At 41.4% G+C, this 16,841-nt stretch overlaps 1 protein-coding gene across 1 annotated transcript; it reads left to right on the top strand.

Moving 5' to 3' along the window:
- Positions 1-280: 280 nt before the first annotated feature.
- On the top strand, positions 281-844 carry LOC138874188 (uncharacterized protein At4g02000-like). Its single transcript, XM_070152735.1, has one exon. It carries the CDS (start codon positions 281-283, stop codon positions 842-844), a length of 564 nt encoding a protein of 187 aa, XP_070008836.1.
- Positions 845-16,841: the final 15,997 nt, after the last annotated feature.

The following is a 16,841-nucleotide window of genomic DNA, read 5'->3' as shown; positions in this document are numbered from 1 at the left end:
GATGGTACTTTTGTCGTGCAAATTGAAGATGAGGATACGAAGGAACAAGAGACCTACTAGAGCACAACTTCGATTGGGTTGTGCTAGGTGACAACCCTTATGAGAAAGCAATGGACAACTATGTCACAATGTATGGAATTTTGTTGAGAAGCCTCAAATTCTATATCATGAGGATTGATACTATATTTTCAGATTTGAAAATACTGAAGATAGGGACCTAGTACTCCAAGCAGGACCTTATACATATCACAACAAGCCTTTTGTGCTGCAACAATGGAGAATGAATTTCAAATTTGATCCAGAAAGTGTGAGTATGATTCCCTTGTGGATCACATTTCCAGGTCTACCACTGGGTTTTTGGTCTACAGAAGCACTCAGTAAACTAGCTAGTGTTGTTGGGAAGCCTTTGTACACTGATAAGATCACTGCTGAAATGGAAAAGGTGTCCTATGCAAGAGTTTTGGTGGAAACTGACATATCCCAACCACTACCAGATAGTTTTGAAATGCAAACTAAGTGGGGAGTAATAATTCAGCAAATTGAATATGAATGGAAGCCAAAGTATTGTTGTGACTGCATTAGATTTAGGCATAATTCAAACGAATGTTGGCTCAAGGAAGTGCAGGAAAAGGCAGTAGAAGTAAAAGTCCAACAAAGGGATATTGAGAAAAAGAAGCAACAACACAGAGAGACCTTGAAATGGATGCCAAAAGATAAGAGGGAGGATGATGTGATTCAACATACTAGAAATGAAGGGGACATGCAACAAACAAATGACAAAGGAGATGATAAGCTTACTGATAATGAAAAAATGAAGGGGAAAGTGTACAACAAAGTACAGTAGTTATGATGCAGTACACAAACAGGTTCTCATTGCTGCAGATAGAAGATGATCCAGGGGACGCTGGCCCATCCAGCTCCACCCAAAAATGATCCTATGCACCTGGAATATAAGGAGTCTGAACAAGGCGCATAAGCAGAAAGAGTTAAAAATCTTTCTAAGGAAATATAAGGTTGAGTTTATAGGCTGTTTAGAAACAAGAGTAAAGGAAATGAAGGCTAACAGGATAATGAATAAAGTATGCAGTGATGGAGATTTGCTGTAACTACAAGGAACATCCAAATGGAAGGATTTGGCTATTGTGGAAACAAAATGTTGAGGTGCAGATACTGTTGCTTGATGAACATTCTATACATTGTGAAGTCCAGGAAAGAAGTTCCACTTTCAAGACTTTGATAACTGTGGTGTATGAAAGTAATGAAGTAAACAAAAGGCAGCAGTTATGGGATAAACTTGTGAATTTAGGAGCAACTATTAAGGAGAGTTGGCTACTTAGTGGAGACTTCACTAATGTCCTCCACACTGATGATAGGATAGGGGCTCCAGTTACACAAAGTGAGTTTAAGGGGTTTCAGGATGCAATTATTACCCTGCAACTCACACAATTGAAGAGTTTGGGATGGTTCTATACTTGGTGCAACAAACAACAACTGGAAAAGAGGATATACAGTAGAATTGATTGGGAACTGGGAAATGTTGAGTGGATGCAGAAGTACAGTCATATTGAAGCAGATTTTCTAAATCTTGAGGTGTCAGACCACTCCCCTATTCTACTACAATGCAAGGTTGTGGATCAAAAAAGGAACCTGCATCCTAAACCTTTTAAATTGTATAGCTCTGTGATGGATCATGCTGACTTTGCAGGCATAGTGGAAAATGTATGGAATCAAGAGGTAAATGGAGGCAACATGCACAGGGTATGGAATAAGCTTAAAGATTTGAAAACTGAACTGAAGGAATTGAACACTTATACAGCTTCCTATAGGCTTCAGCTCATAAGTCCAAGCAGAAACTTGAAGCCATTCAGAGTGAACTAAAGCACAAACATATGGATCAAAAGTCGATTGATCAAGAAAAAATGACTTTGATGGAAGTAGAGAAATGGAGCAGCATAGAGGAACAGATTCTACATTAGAAATCTAGAGCACATTGGATAGCTTGCGGAGACTCAAATTCTAAGTATTTCCATGCATAGTTGAAGCTGAGGACAAACACAAATACTATAAACTCTATCTACACTGACTTGGGAGACAATGTATCTGATCCTATACTGGTGGAGGAAGAGTTTGTCAAGTTCTTCAGGAAGCTACTGGGAGAGAATAACACTACATGTGAATGTCCAAACTCTGAGGTCATACGTCAAGGACCTTGTCTTAATATGCAGAAGAAGAAGGACCTAATCAAAGTAGTTACAAGAGATGAAATACTTCAGACAATAAAAGATATGCCACATGATAAGGCACTAGGAGTGGATGGGTTTCCAATTGAATTTTTCACAAGACATTGGCAAGTAGTAGGTGATGACATATATGAGGTTGTGAAGGATTTTTTTGTGACTGGGAGGCTACATAAAGGAGTGAGCAGTACTGATGTAACACTAATTCCTAAAGTGCAAAATCCTAGTCAAGTTAAAGACTATAGGCCCATAGTGTCACACCCCCTCTTTTCGCCCGTGCCGCCGCAAAGGGGCGCGGAAGGGAGTTTTTCCAATTAAGGGACAATCGAAACAAGATTTATTTATTTATTTTAGAGTCACCACTTGAGAGATTTATGGTGTCCCAAGTCACCGGTTGAATCCCGAATCGAGGAAAAGAATGACTCTGTTCAACAGTCTGCGCACCAAAAATCCGGATAAGGAATTTTGTTAACCCGGGAGAAGGTGTTAGGCATTCCCGAGTTCCGTGGTTCTAACACGGTCGCTCAACTGTCATATTCGGCTTGATTATCTGATTTTGTACAATTATGAACCTATGTGTAAATTTTAACTGTTTACTGCTTTTGTTATGATTTATTCAAAGAATTGCAACGTCGTGAGAATGCATCTCGAATTGCGCCACATAAATGTACCCGCAATTTTTGCAACATTCCAACTTCGTTGAGATTTGGATTTGGGTCACATAAATGTGCACCCGAGTGTAGGAAAATAACATTATTGAATACGCGCCTAAAGACTAGCGTATCATTTATTTTAGGTAAGGCCGTGAAATTTTTCTAAACGGTCCATCCCGAAGTCTAAGTAATTTTAAAACAAATATTTATTGAGGACCCCGTAATTTTGTATTTTTATTCGGCGAGGCTCATCTCATTCTTATTATTAAAAGGGCAATCCTAAAAGTGACTAAGGTTTTCTATTAAATTTGTCTCTAAACATGAAAGAAGACAAAGTCCTAATTAGTTTACATGCTTGAAAAGTCCGGGCCTTTTAATAATTTTTGCATATTTGATTAGTTCTGAAATGTCGTTACAGCGTAAAACGTACAGGAATCCTGGCATGTTTCGAGCCACAAGAAATTGTTAACTCACCAACTCACGACTGCCTATCCTTACTCATTACTTTAACTAACAACCTTAGACTTACAATCATGCTTCTTTTTCCTTAACATGTTGCAGTACCTTTTTTAAGTAACAATTGATGGCAAAATTAATGCTAAGATCTAGTTGACCAAGAACTCACACAATCATGCTATAATCTAAGATTAGTTAACAATCTACTAGCTATTTCAGGGATCCAACCACAAGTGCTGCTTTACAAATTATCGGAAGCTATATCCAATATCCATTACGTGGCCAAGTTATGATTGAATACGAGCTAAACTACGTTATTCCAACAACACGATTTAACGCATTGCAGTTTTCTGCAGCCCATTACAAATAACTAGAATGATGAAACTATATTTTTTACAGATTAGAGATTCAGTAATGTTTTAAAGAATTAAATAAAATAGTAACAAAAAGCTTCAAACAAACAGATTGCTTTTCTGGTTTTCATTTCAACTTCAACTTTTCACATGAACTCATGCTTCACATTTCAGCCTACAACAGCCATGATAAAGTCGTGTACCTGGTAGAAGAACAGAAATATAGTAGAAGAGGAGTCAGTAGTAGTAGTAGTAGTAGTAGTAGTAGTAGTAGCACAACAGCAAATTCAACAACACAGCAGCACCCAAGGAAACCAATAATAATAACCAGTAGGAGACAACAATAAGGACCCAACGACAGATTCTTAAAACCAAACAGAAACCCAGGAGTAACCAAATGGAACAATGCTTAACCAATAGAAAACTAGGGACTAACAAGCTGAAATCCAGCAGTACCAACAGAACACAGACAGGTGCAAGAAACAGTAATTTCTGATTTTTTTGTTAAACACTCAAAGGCAAAGACAAGCTGAAGTTCTTTGATGTAAAACTTATCATATATGAGGATCAACCAGCCTCAACACTCTTGTTTTTCTTTTCTCTTTCAGGATCAGAAAAACCAGCCTAGTTTTTTGCTTTTCCCTCTGAAAATCTCAGTCCCCCACCCTTTTCTAAATGAGCCTCTTTATAGGCAAAAATAGGCAAGCACCAGACTGCCTTGATACCTTAACTCTGCCCATACCCCTTAAACATGCTAAAACTAATCAGAAAATGCCCATGATATTCCTGACAGCCCCCATAACGCATGCTTTTCTCCTTTTTTTAATCAAAGTCATGGGTATTTTAACTTATCTTAATCAAACTCCCCATGCCACTAAATCTTGTTCCCCACTATTCTTAAACAATGTATCAGTTTAATGGTATTTTAATACCCTATTGACAACCCACTAATACTAAACATTTGTCAGACTTTGACACCCCAAATTAACCCTGAATCCACTGATTATTATTGTATTACCCTAAGTTTTAGAAATCTGAAGTTTAAACCTATAAAAGTTCAAACTTAACAACTGAGCAGAACTGATTTCTAACTATCTCCTAATTGCTCATTTATGGCTATAAACCAACATCCTAATACCAACTCACACAGATTCAATGCAGGAAACTAGACCAAATCAACAAGAGGGGCATCAATCAGAGGGACTGAGTTGATAACGCAAGCAGAAATGAGGATCAATCACATGTTCAAACAATTAGCAGGCTGGTTCTTAATCACAACACTAGAACAGAGAAACAGGGTAGGAACCCTACTAAAAAATGGAACAGGCTTTCTAGCATCCAAGCATGAAAAATCAATCGACGACACTTACGAAATCAACTATACTAGCAATAACATATAACAATTAATCGATAAACAAATAAGACTAAACAAGACACCAAATGATTTCAGCGGCTTTGCACAAAACAGGGAACCTACATGAATTAACCACTCGACGATATTAATCAAATCGAATACGTATCTTACCACACGTATTTAACAATGGTCAGAAGAATAGTTGACCAACTAAAAGGTCTTATGAAGACGAAGAGAATTGAAAGAAAAATAACAGAAAAATTAACAAATTAACTAGACATGCTAACAAACACAAATAGAATTCAAACAAGAACAGAAGGGAAAGAGAAACTTATCTTGGAAGCTCAAAAACAAAACGACCCAGGCTTGAACCAGACTCGATCATTTGAGGTCGAACGGACTTTAATCGAAGTGTTCTCAACTGAGAACACCTCGATTAAGGTCTATTAGACCCCAATCCTTTGTTTATTTGGACAGACCCCCAACTTTTGGATTTCTAGGGTTCACACGGGTGTTTTTGGGATTCGAGGGTTTCTGGTTAGATTCGAACCCAACCTTCGTTGGTTTAGGCCTAAGGGGGTCAGAGGAGTGTTAGGTATTAATTTGGGATGGTTTGGCGTGGGTTGAGTCTTGGCTCGAATCTTCAAATGAAGATTCGAGAAGCTAGGGGCTGATTCGAGCCACACGGTTTATGGATTTGGATTCAGGGTGGCTAGATGGTCCTAGGGTGTTAATTTGGCGGTCACCGGCATCATTGCCACCGGGTTTCCAGCTCAGGGCTTCAATGGCGGCGGCTACGGTTTGCTGGTTAGGCTCGCCTCTAAGAGAGACGATGATGAAGGGAGGGGTTGGTTCGGGGGGTGGAGGGGTGGGTAGAGGTTTGGGAATATATACCACGAAGGGGATTTAATCCCAGCCGTTAGATCAATCAAGATCAATGGCCAGGATTAAGGGAGTTAACCAATACATCGTTGTTTGGTTTAAGTAGGGGTCGGTTCGAACCGGGTAATGGGTCAGGTTTGGGAAAGGCCATGGGATCATTAGATTAGATTGGATGGACGACTCAGATCAAATGCCCTATGCGGCGTCGTTTGGGGGGCGTCTCTGAAAGACCTGGTTTGGACTGGGTCAATGTCACTGGTTTGGGCCTGAATTTTTGGTTTCACCTGGCCCAATCCGAGTTTCCTTGATACTTCACCCATTTTCCTTCTTTCTTTAATTACCAAAATTAAACAAAAATCCTAAATAAATTGTAAAATCAAAAATAAAATTACACACGTATTATTTAACACCTATAATGGTTAACACACAAATTAAACATTAAATAAAATCACACAATGACAAGAAACACACATGCATATTTTTTTTTGATTTTTTAAACCAAATTATGGTTAATTAATTCCTAAATGTACCATTAATTCCTAAATGCATGCAACATGAATTTTTTGTATTTTTAACTATAGCAAGGTGAGCATTTACGGACAGAACAATTATCAAAATGTCACGCAAATTCTCAAAATTGTACCCGAAGGTAACTTGTTTTATTTTTTTGATTTCTTTTGGAGTAGTTTCCGTGAAGCAAAAATCACGTGCTCACAACTGCCCCTCTTTGTCCGAAAGCACAAAGAGCTTTCGTACAAAGATAAAGTGAGCGGATACGAGCGATTTTTGCCCTGTTGGAGTACTCTGTGTGAAGCATTTTTTGAAAAAAGATTTAACCGAACCTTTGCTTCAAAGGTTTCCTACATATCCCTGGCTAAAAGGGAATCAGGTCAATGTAGTTCGGAAAGTTTCGGTAGCTGGGACTACCATGAAGCTGTTGTTTTGTTGTTACTGCTATTGCTGCTACTGCTACCGCTTACTGACCTCCTTATTGCACCGTGCTCAAAGAAGAACAAGAAGCTAGACTAAACTGGGGATTACAAAATCATATCTATCTTTCACACTCGCTCTTGTCGCCTTGATTTCTTGCTGGCTCGTGTTTTCCCCGTTGCTTCTTTCTTTGACTTGACTTGCAGTCTTCTTTATGGTTTTTGAGATGGGATTCATGTTGGGGGCATTTTGTTGTAACCCTCCGCATTACTGGCTTCTGACTTGACCTTTGAAATGCATTCCTCTGTTATACAGGCGGGCTCCTGACTTCCAACTTAAATGTACTCCTCTATTATATGGGCGGACTCCCAACTTCAACCCTTAAAATATAAAGACTGAAATGTATTCCTCTATTCTTCCAGGCGGGCTCCTGCAACCAAAGTAAACAAAAACAAACGAAATTTTTGCCCAGTTTGCACTAGGAATATTCGTGAGTTGTTAGCTAAATTGTAAACCACTTCTACTGCAATGATGAGAGTAAACTAAAGACTAGACTAGGATGTGCGTCTCCTACGAGTAAAACCAAACTTGGGAGGAAGTGCGTCTCCTACGGGTAAAATAAACTTACGCAGAAATACCTCTCCTATGGGTAAAAATAAACTTAGGAGGAAATGTCTCTCCTAGGAGTAAGAATAAACTTAGGAGGAAATGCCTCTCCTATGGGTAGTACAAACTTAGGAGGAAATGCCTCTCCTAGGGGTAAGAATAAACTTAGGAGGAAATGTCTCTCATAGGGGTAAAACAAACTTAGGAGGAAATGCCTCTCCTAGGGGTAAGACAAACTTAGGAGGAAATGCCTCTCCTATGGGTAAAAATAAACTTAGGAGGAAATGCCTCTCCTAAGGGTAAGAATAAACTTAGGAGGAAATGCCTCTCCTATGGGTAGAACAAACTTAGGAGGAAATGTCTCTCCTAGGGGTAAGAATAAACTTAGGAGGAAATGCCTCTCCTATGGGTAAAACAAACTTAGGAGGAAATGCCTCTCCTAGGGGTAAGAATAAACTTAGGAGGAAATGCATCTCCTATGGGTAAAACAAAACTTAGGAGGAAATGCCTCTCCTAGGGGTAAGAATACACTTAGGAGGAAATGCATCTCCTATGGGTAAAACAAACTTAGGAGGAAATTTCTCTCCTAGGGGTAAGAATAAACTTAGGAGGAAATGCGTCTCCTATGGGTAAAACAAAACTTAGGAGGAAATGCCTCTCCTAGGGGTAAGAATAAACTTAGGAGGAAATGCCTCTCCTATGGGTAAAACAAAACTTAGGAGGAAATGCCTCTCCTAGGGGTAAGAATAAACTTAGGAGGAAATGCCTCTCTTATGGGTAAAACAAACTTAGGAGGAAATGCCTCTCCTAGGGGTAAGAATAAACTTAGGAGGAAATGCGTCTCATATGGGTAAAACAAAACTTAGGAGGAAATGCCTCCCCTAGGGGTAAGACAAACTTAGGAGGAAATGCCTCTCCTATGGGTAAAAATAAACTTGAAAGACCTAGCCTAGGAAATGCTTTTCCTAGTGGTGACGTGTGATCGTCTCAAATAGCCTTTTGCGTAAGAAGAATTGGGGCACTACACCTGAAAAATTCACCCTTCCTAGCTTTGATATGAACCTAGCTTCCATCCCTGTTTCAAACAAAGGAAACTTGTGAGTTTAAACATAGTGGTTCGTTGCGCTACTCCTGCTGGGGATGCTATAAACCCTTTTCCTTCCGTCCTGAATTATCTTTCTTCAAAACTACTTCCCTCAAAACTTGTACTGTCTTTTATGCAAACTGCTGGGGATAACATTTTCTCAAAAATGTGTTATCTTACTCCTCCAAAGACTACTTCCCTTAAGACTGATGTTTCATTCCTCTGCAAACCATTTCTCTGTTTATATTCTTCCTTCGAAGACTATCTCCCTTAAAACTCGTGTTACCTTCCTCCTGACATTGCTTTCTTTAAAGCTTGTTTTGTCTTCTCCTGAAAAACTGCTGGGGATATCACTTTTCTCAAACCTGTGTTAGACTTCTCGAAAAATTTCGAAATGAACGAAAAGTTTCTGCCCCAGTTTGATAATCTTCTTTGTGACCCTGTCTTTCTGCTGTCAGTAATATTCCCTTTCCTAGCTTCAAATCAAAGAAAAATTTGTTAGTTCAAAACGGGGCGAGTTGTCGTGCCCTTTCTGTTGGGGATGGTTCTTCTTTTCTCTTCCTTGCTTTGCTATAAAACTTGTTGGGGCTGATATTCCTGCTGGGGATGGTTCTTCTCTTCTCTTCCTTCCCCGCTCTGTGTTGTTCGACCATTGTGGAGCTTGGTCGAGAATCTGTCGGAGTTGTCCCTGTGTCTTGCAAGTCTGCTGGGGATCCTCAGAACCTTTTAACTGTTGCTTTTCCATTTTCTCCCACTTCCCTTGGAAATTTGGTCCTCTTGGGGTCTATACCCATTCATCATTTGTTCTTGAGACCAACCTCTTTTCGCTTTGTCGCCTTATCTTTTGGGCCTGTCCTATTTGCATTTTGTTTTGCATTATTTTGGCGACTGGTAGTAAGCTCTGAAAATCTTTTTCAAAAACAAGTGCCGGGGAAGTAAAGTCTTTAAACAAAGAAATGAAAAAGTGATGATCTCAAAAATAGAAAAAGAAGAAGTCTTTCTGAACAAATGCTAGGGAACAGGAAAGAAAAGAACTTATCTGAATGATATAACCGATCCCAACGATCATGTCGCGTATTCCGGATTAATCAACCCAATCTATTTGTATCAATCAACCTTTCGGATGACCTCATGTTGCTCGGGATAAACAGGTACTCAACTCTTTGCCAAATGCGGATCCTTTCTGCCAATCTTGTCTTGTCGCCTCATAGTGCCCTTCGAGGGGTTTTCACTAATAAGACTCTCTCATTTCTCTCAACTCCCGTCGCCTTACGGTGCCTGTGAAGATTTTCACTGATAAGACTCTCTCATTTCTCTCAACTCCCTTCGCCTTACGGTGCTTGTGAAGGTTTTCACCGATAAGACTCTCTCATTTTATTTTATTTTTCAGCTGGGGATCGGAGTGCTACCGATATGACTCTCTTTGTTGGGGGATTCTTTCGGCTATCAATTCATTTCCAGCTTGGGGATCAAAGTGTTATTCCCGACTTCCATTTGCAATTGGTTTAGCACTTCTCGGATACTGATCGGGAGGTCTTTTTTGGATATCAATATGGGTTTTTGTGTATGGTTAAAATAAAAGGGGTAACAAGAGGTTCAAAATAATTTTGATGGGTAAAATATTACAACTCTTGGAATCAACTTTCTTTCCCAAAATTATACACACAAACTTCTGCCCGAGTTTTTCTTGCTTGGGGGATTTTTATTTTTTGTTACACTATGACCGAGCCGTGAGGCGCCTACGTATCCTTCTTTGAGGAATCAGGTCAAACGTAGTTCCCAATTCCTTTGTTTTTCTTGTGACTTTTCCTTTGTCTTTATTATCATTATTTTTCTTCTTCTTCTTCTTCTTCTTCTTTTTTCATTTTAATTACTGATTCCAAAAGAGGGATATGAAAAAAAAGGCTCAAAAGGGGAAGCAAAGGATAAAGTGTTTGGATATAAGAAAGAATTGCCTCCGTCATTTCATTCTTCGATAAATGTCAACCACAAACAAACAACAATTACAATCAAAAGAAATCATTCATAATATCTCTTAACTGCATCAGAATTGATAGTCATGTCGACGCATTTCCCACCGATATCTGTTAAATATAAAGCGCCATTGGACAATACTCTGGTTACAATAAATGGCCCTTGCCAATTCGGGGCGAACTTGCCCTTTGCCTCAGCCTAATGTGGGAGGATGCATTTCAACACTTGCTGGCCCACTTCAAACTTCTGGGGACGTACCTTTTTGTTGTATGCTCTTGTCATTCTCTTTTGATATAACTGGTCATGACACACAGCTGCCAGTCTCTTTTCATCAATCAAGCTCAACTGCTCCAAACGGGTTTTGACCCACTCGTCATCATCAATCTCAGCTTCAGCAACAATCCGAAGGGATGGAATTTCAACTTCCGCCGGTATTACTGCTTCAGTTCCATATACCAACAAATAGGGAGTGGCCCCTACTGAAGTCCGAACAGTAGTGCAATAACCCAACAATGCAATTGGTAATTTTTCATGCCATTGTCTGGACCCTTCTACCATCTTCCTCAATATCTTCTTGATGTTCTTGTTGGCTGCTTCAATAGCTCCATTCGCCTTGGGACGATATGGTGTGGACTTACGGTGTGCAATCTTAAACTATTGACATACTTCCTTCATCAAATTGCTGTTGAGATTAGCACCGTTATGTGTGATGATCACTTTTGGGACCCCAAATCGACAGATGATATGGGAGTGAACAAAATCCACTAATGCCTTCTTGATTACTGACTTGAAAGTTTTAGCTTCAACCCACTTAGTAAAATAGTCGATGGTCACCAGAATGAACCTATGACCGTTGGTAGCTGCCGGCTCAATAGGTCCAATGACATCAATGCCCCATGCAACAAATGGCCATGGCGCTGACATTGTATGCAATTCTGTCGGCGGAGAATGAATCAAATCTTCGTGTATCTGACATTGATGGCATTTCCACACGAAACTGATACAATCACACTCCATAGTGAACCAATAATACCCTGCTCGAAGAATCTTCTTCGCCAATACATATCCGCTCATATGTGGCCCACAAACTCCGGCATGTACCTCTGTCATAACTGTCGCGGCTTGACTGGCATCTATACATCTCAGCAATCCCAAATCTGGGGTTCTTTTGTACAACACTCTCCACTGAGGAACAATCCACTTGACAATCACCGAATGGCTCTCTTTTGATCTCCGGTGGCCTGCTCCGGGTATATCCCCATCCTGAGGTACTCCTTTACGTCATAAAACTATGGCTCGCCATCCACTTCTTCTTATACCATGTTGCAATAAGCATGTTGATCGCGCACCTGGATGTATAATGGGTCAACATGAATTTTGTCTGGGTAGTGCAACATCGATGTTAAAGTGGCTAATGCATCAGCAACCTCATTGTGGATTCTCGGGATGTGTCTGAACTCCACTGATCGGAATCGCTTGCTCAGATCATGCAAACATTGTCGATATGGTATGAGTTTCAAATCCCGTGTTTCCCACTCACCCTGAATCTGATGCACCAGGAGGTCCGAGTCTCCCAAGACCAAAACGTCCTGGACATCCATGTCTGCAGTTAGTCGCAGACCCAAAATGCATGCCTCATACTCAGCCATGTTGTTGGTACAATAGAATCGCAGCTGAGCTGTAACAGGATAATGACGTCCTGTCTCAGAAATAAGTACCGCTCCTATTCTAACTCCCTTCGCATTTGCGGCTCCATCAAAGAAAAGCTTCCAACCTGGTTCCTCAGGTAATTCCAACTCATCTATATGCATTACTTCCTCGTCAGGAAAATACGTCCTCAATGGCTCGTATTCTTCATCAACAGGATTCTAAGCCAAGTGATCGGCCAACGCTTGGGCTTTCATGGCCGTCCTCGTCACATAGACGATATCAAACTCCGTGAGTAAAATTTGCCATTTTGCTAACCTCCCTATAGGCATAGGCTTCTGGAAAATATACTTTAGTGGATCCAAGCGGGAAATGAGATAAGTAGTATATGAGGACAAATAGTGCTTCAATTTCTGAGCCACCCAAGTTAGGGTGCAACATGTCTTCTCGAGTTGAGTGTACTTGACCTCATATACTGTAAAGTTCTTGCTAAGATAATAGATGGCTTGCTCCTTCCTTCCAGTAATGTCGTGTTGCCCCAACACGTAGCCAAACGAATTCTCCATGACCGTTAGATAAAGAATTAATAGTCTCCCCGGCCCAGGTGGAACCAACACCGGTGGGTTTGATAAATATCCTTTGATCTGGTTAAATTCCTCCTGACATTCCGCCGCCAATTCTATCTTAACATCTTTCTTCAATAGTCGAAAGATGGGTTCACAAGTTGCTGTGAGTTGAGCGATAAATCTGTTGATGTAGTTCAACCCTCCCAACAGACTCATTACTTATGTCTTGTTCTTCGGCGATGGCAAATTTTGTATAGATTTGATCTTTTACGGGTCCAGTTCAATACCCCGCCGACTGACGATGAATCCCAACAGTTTTCCAGATGGAACACCAAAGGCACATTTAGCCGGGTTGAGCTTAAAATTTTGTATAGATTTGATCTTTTACGGGTCCAGTTCAATACCCCGCCGACTGACGATGAATCCCAACAGTTTTCCAGATGGAACACCAAAGGCACATTTAGCCGGGTTGAGCTTAATATCATACCTTCGATGTCTTTGGAAAAACTTCCTTAGGTCTGCTACATGGTCTTTCTGATGCTTAGACTTTATGATGACATCGTCCATGTACACCTCAATTTCTTTGTGGATCATGTCATGAAACACAGTAGTCATTGCTCTCATGTACGTTGCCCCAGCATTTTTCAAACCAAATGGCATCACCCGGTAGCAATAAGTTCCCCACGGCATAATGAAGGCCGTCTTTTCCGCATCTTCTTCATCCATCAGAATCTGATGATACCCAGCATAGCAATCTACAAAAGATCCAATCTCACGCCCGGCACAATTGTCGATCAAGATATGGATGTTGGGTAAAGGAAAGTTTTCCTTTGGGCTTGCCCTGTTCAGATTGCGATAATTGACACACACCCTGATTTTTCCATCTTTCTTCGGCACCGGCACCACATTAACCAACCAATCAGGATATCGAGTGACACGAATAACCTTTGCTTGCAGCTGCTTGGTTACTTCTTCTTTGATTTTCACACTCATATCCGTCTTAAACTTCCTCAATTTCTGCTTGACAGGAGGGTATGCCAGGTCAGTGGGCAATTTGTGAACCACTAGATCGGTGCTTAATCCCGGCATGTCATCATATGACCATACAAAAACATCTTTGAACTCAATGAGGGCTTTGATTAATTCCTCCCTAATGTTTGACTCAATATGGATGCTGATTTTGGTTTCCCTGACATCGTCTGCATCCCCTAAATTGACAGCTTCGGTGTCATTCAGATTAGGCTTGGGGTTCTCTTCGAACTGGCATAATTCTCTGTTTATTTCTTCGAAGGCTTCATCCTCATCGTATTCAGACTCATCATCATAATCGATCTCTTGTACAATTAAGTCGGAGTCAGATTGATTTTTTAGACTAGGTCGAAGATCCGTTGTGCATGCCATATCATTAGAACCAGTAAAAAGAGAACTGTTCAGAAAGAGAAAAGAATAAAACAAAATTAAAACAAGATAAGAAGAGAATATTTTCATTTTATTAAAAATGCGGGATAACAGGGTTCATACTTTACAAAATAAAATGAGATTTGGATTACACCCTGGAATAATCCAGAAAACAAGAAAGAAAAATCAAAGCCTACTACCAGGACTCCCCCGGGTAGGAAGAGGAGTAGCCGTCCAATTGTTGACATTGGCCCTAGGCCCAACAAACTGTATTTCTACCTTACTGGAACCCTTTCCAGCCTCTGTCATGTTGACATCTGCGAACGCTCTCTCAAGGCCCTCATTCAAATCTCCATCCGACCCGATCAAAGGTCCAAGAATTTCCGGGACTGGTAACTTTCTGCACCCTGTTTTGACAAATGATTTGGACAGTCGTGGGACTGGCTTAGGAAGGACCCAGACTCTTTTCATCATCTTGCGGGCCCATTTTACGTCCGCTGCGGTAGGCTTGAATCCCAACCCAAAAGTATCCAGGTTCTTGGGCAAAGAGACGGGCTCGACCATTCCCTGCAAATCAATCCCCAAACCTTTTCCTGGTACAAACCCGTTGTTCAACATCTCTGAGGCTATCATGAAGGTCGCAGCTGTGATTCTGGGAAGTGAAAGGCCCCCACCCTCAGGAATTTTGTCCACTGGGACTGCGTCAGAAACCTGATAAACCCATGGGCCCTTGTCACCATTAGTTTCTATGAAGGGCACAATAGCATCACTGACGGCATGTGTACCGTCATCCCCGTGTACCATAATTTCTTGTCTATCCCATTCAAATTTGACCATTTGATGCAGCGTAGAAGGTACTGCTTTAGCTGTGTGGATCCAGGGTCGTCCCAACAAAAGATTGTACGATACCGCCACATCTATCACTTGAAATTCCATGGTGAACTCGACTGAACCAATGGTTAATTCCAGTACAATATCACCTACTGTGTCAGTACCGCTTCCATCAAAACCCCGGACGCAGACGTTGTTCTTGTGGATCCTATCATCAGCAACCTTTAGTTTGTTCAGAGTGGCCAAAGGACATATATTTGCACTTGATCCATTATCAATTAGTACTCGAGTGACCACCGAGTCTTCGTATTTTACCGTCAAGTAGAGTGCCCTGATGTGTTCTGTACCCTCTACCGGTAACTCATTGTCAGAGAATGTTACTCAGTTTACTTCGAAGATCTTGTGCACTATTTTCTCCAAATGGTTCACTAAGAGCTTGTCCGGGACATGGGCCTCGTTCAGAATCTTCATTAAGGCCTGACAATGATCGGTTGAGTGGATCAACAAGGATAGCAATGAAATCTGGGCTGGGGTTTTTCTCAACTGCTCTATAATTGAGTAGTCCTGGGCCTTCATCTTCTTCAAAAACTCTTCTGCTTCTTCCTCCGTTACTGTCTTTTTTATCATTACAGGATTGATCCTTCTCAGTTCTGCGGGAGAAAAAATCCTTCCTGAACGGGTTAAGCCCCGGGCCTCGCATATTTCTTCCACAACTTCCTTCCCCTTGTGCATCACTATCATTTGGCTGTAGCTCCATGGCACTGCTTTCTCACTTGTTATTGGCAACTGCATTAATGGCCTGATAACGACTGGTTCTACGTGGGCCCCCTTTACTACCAATACTGGGGTGCTTGATACTCCTGGCAGTACTACCCCGACTGACTCTGGCTTCTTCGCAGCAACAGACGAACCTTTCCCTACTACCACAAATGTCTTGTCATCTAACTTCCCCAACTGTACTACTGCCCTTTCACTGGTCGACTTTTCGTTTGGGCTGGCCCGAATCATCATTACCGTTTGTGAGGGCTTTTTGGGTTTCCCTCCTTTGTGCACTAGTTTGATCATGTGGGCCTCATGGTGCACCGGTAATGGGTTTTCATTGATGTTAGGTGCCTCTGGTGCCTGAACCTCGATCCTATTTGTGTCAATAAGATCTTGTATGACAGTCTTCAACTTCCAACACTTCTCGGTATCATGCTCGGGAGCCCCCGAACAATATTCGCATCTCACTGAGTGGTCCAGATTTCTGGGAAGGGGGTTTGGCAATTTGGGTTCGACAGGACTTAACAAGCCTATCTGCCTCAACTTGTGGAACAGAGTAGTATAGGTTTCTCCCAACGGAGTGAATGTTCTCGGCCTCTACATCCTTTCGTTCCTGAAAGCCTGATTTCCGCGGAAGCTTGGCCCTGAAGGATTCTTGTATGCCCTTGGTGGTGGATATGTGTTTTGGGGAGGTGGATATGTATGTTGGGGAGCTGGCGCACGCCATTGCGGGCAAGCCAGAGGCTGGTTGTAAGTTTGGGCGTGATGGACGGAGAAATGTGGCTCTTGTGGTGGATGATAGGGTTATGGAGGGTTGTATGGAGTGTGTGGATAATTTGGGTAGTGGGGTCCGGGTTGGTATCGATGGGAAGGACCTCTTGATCTGGACCAAGTGCCTGCTTCGACTGTGGCGACCTCCTCTCTCTTTTTTTCCCGAGTGCACCCCCCGTGCCGCTCTGGATAGCCTGAGTTGTGGCCTTGATTGTCGAATAACTCATTATCTTGTTGGACCTGAGTCTCTCTTCAACCATACCGCCCATTTTTACTACTTCATTAAAAGATTTACCAACTGATGTCACCAGGTGACCAAAGTAAGTTGGCTCCAAAG

This window comes from Nicotiana sylvestris, chromosome 1, assembly GCF_000393655.2.
Source record: "Nicotiana sylvestris chromosome 1, ASM39365v2, whole genome shotgun sequence".
Taxonomy (NCBI): Eukaryota; Viridiplantae; Streptophyta; class Magnoliopsida; order Solanales; family Solanaceae; genus Nicotiana; species Nicotiana sylvestris.
This window is presented reverse-complemented; position numbering and strand designations above follow the sequence as displayed.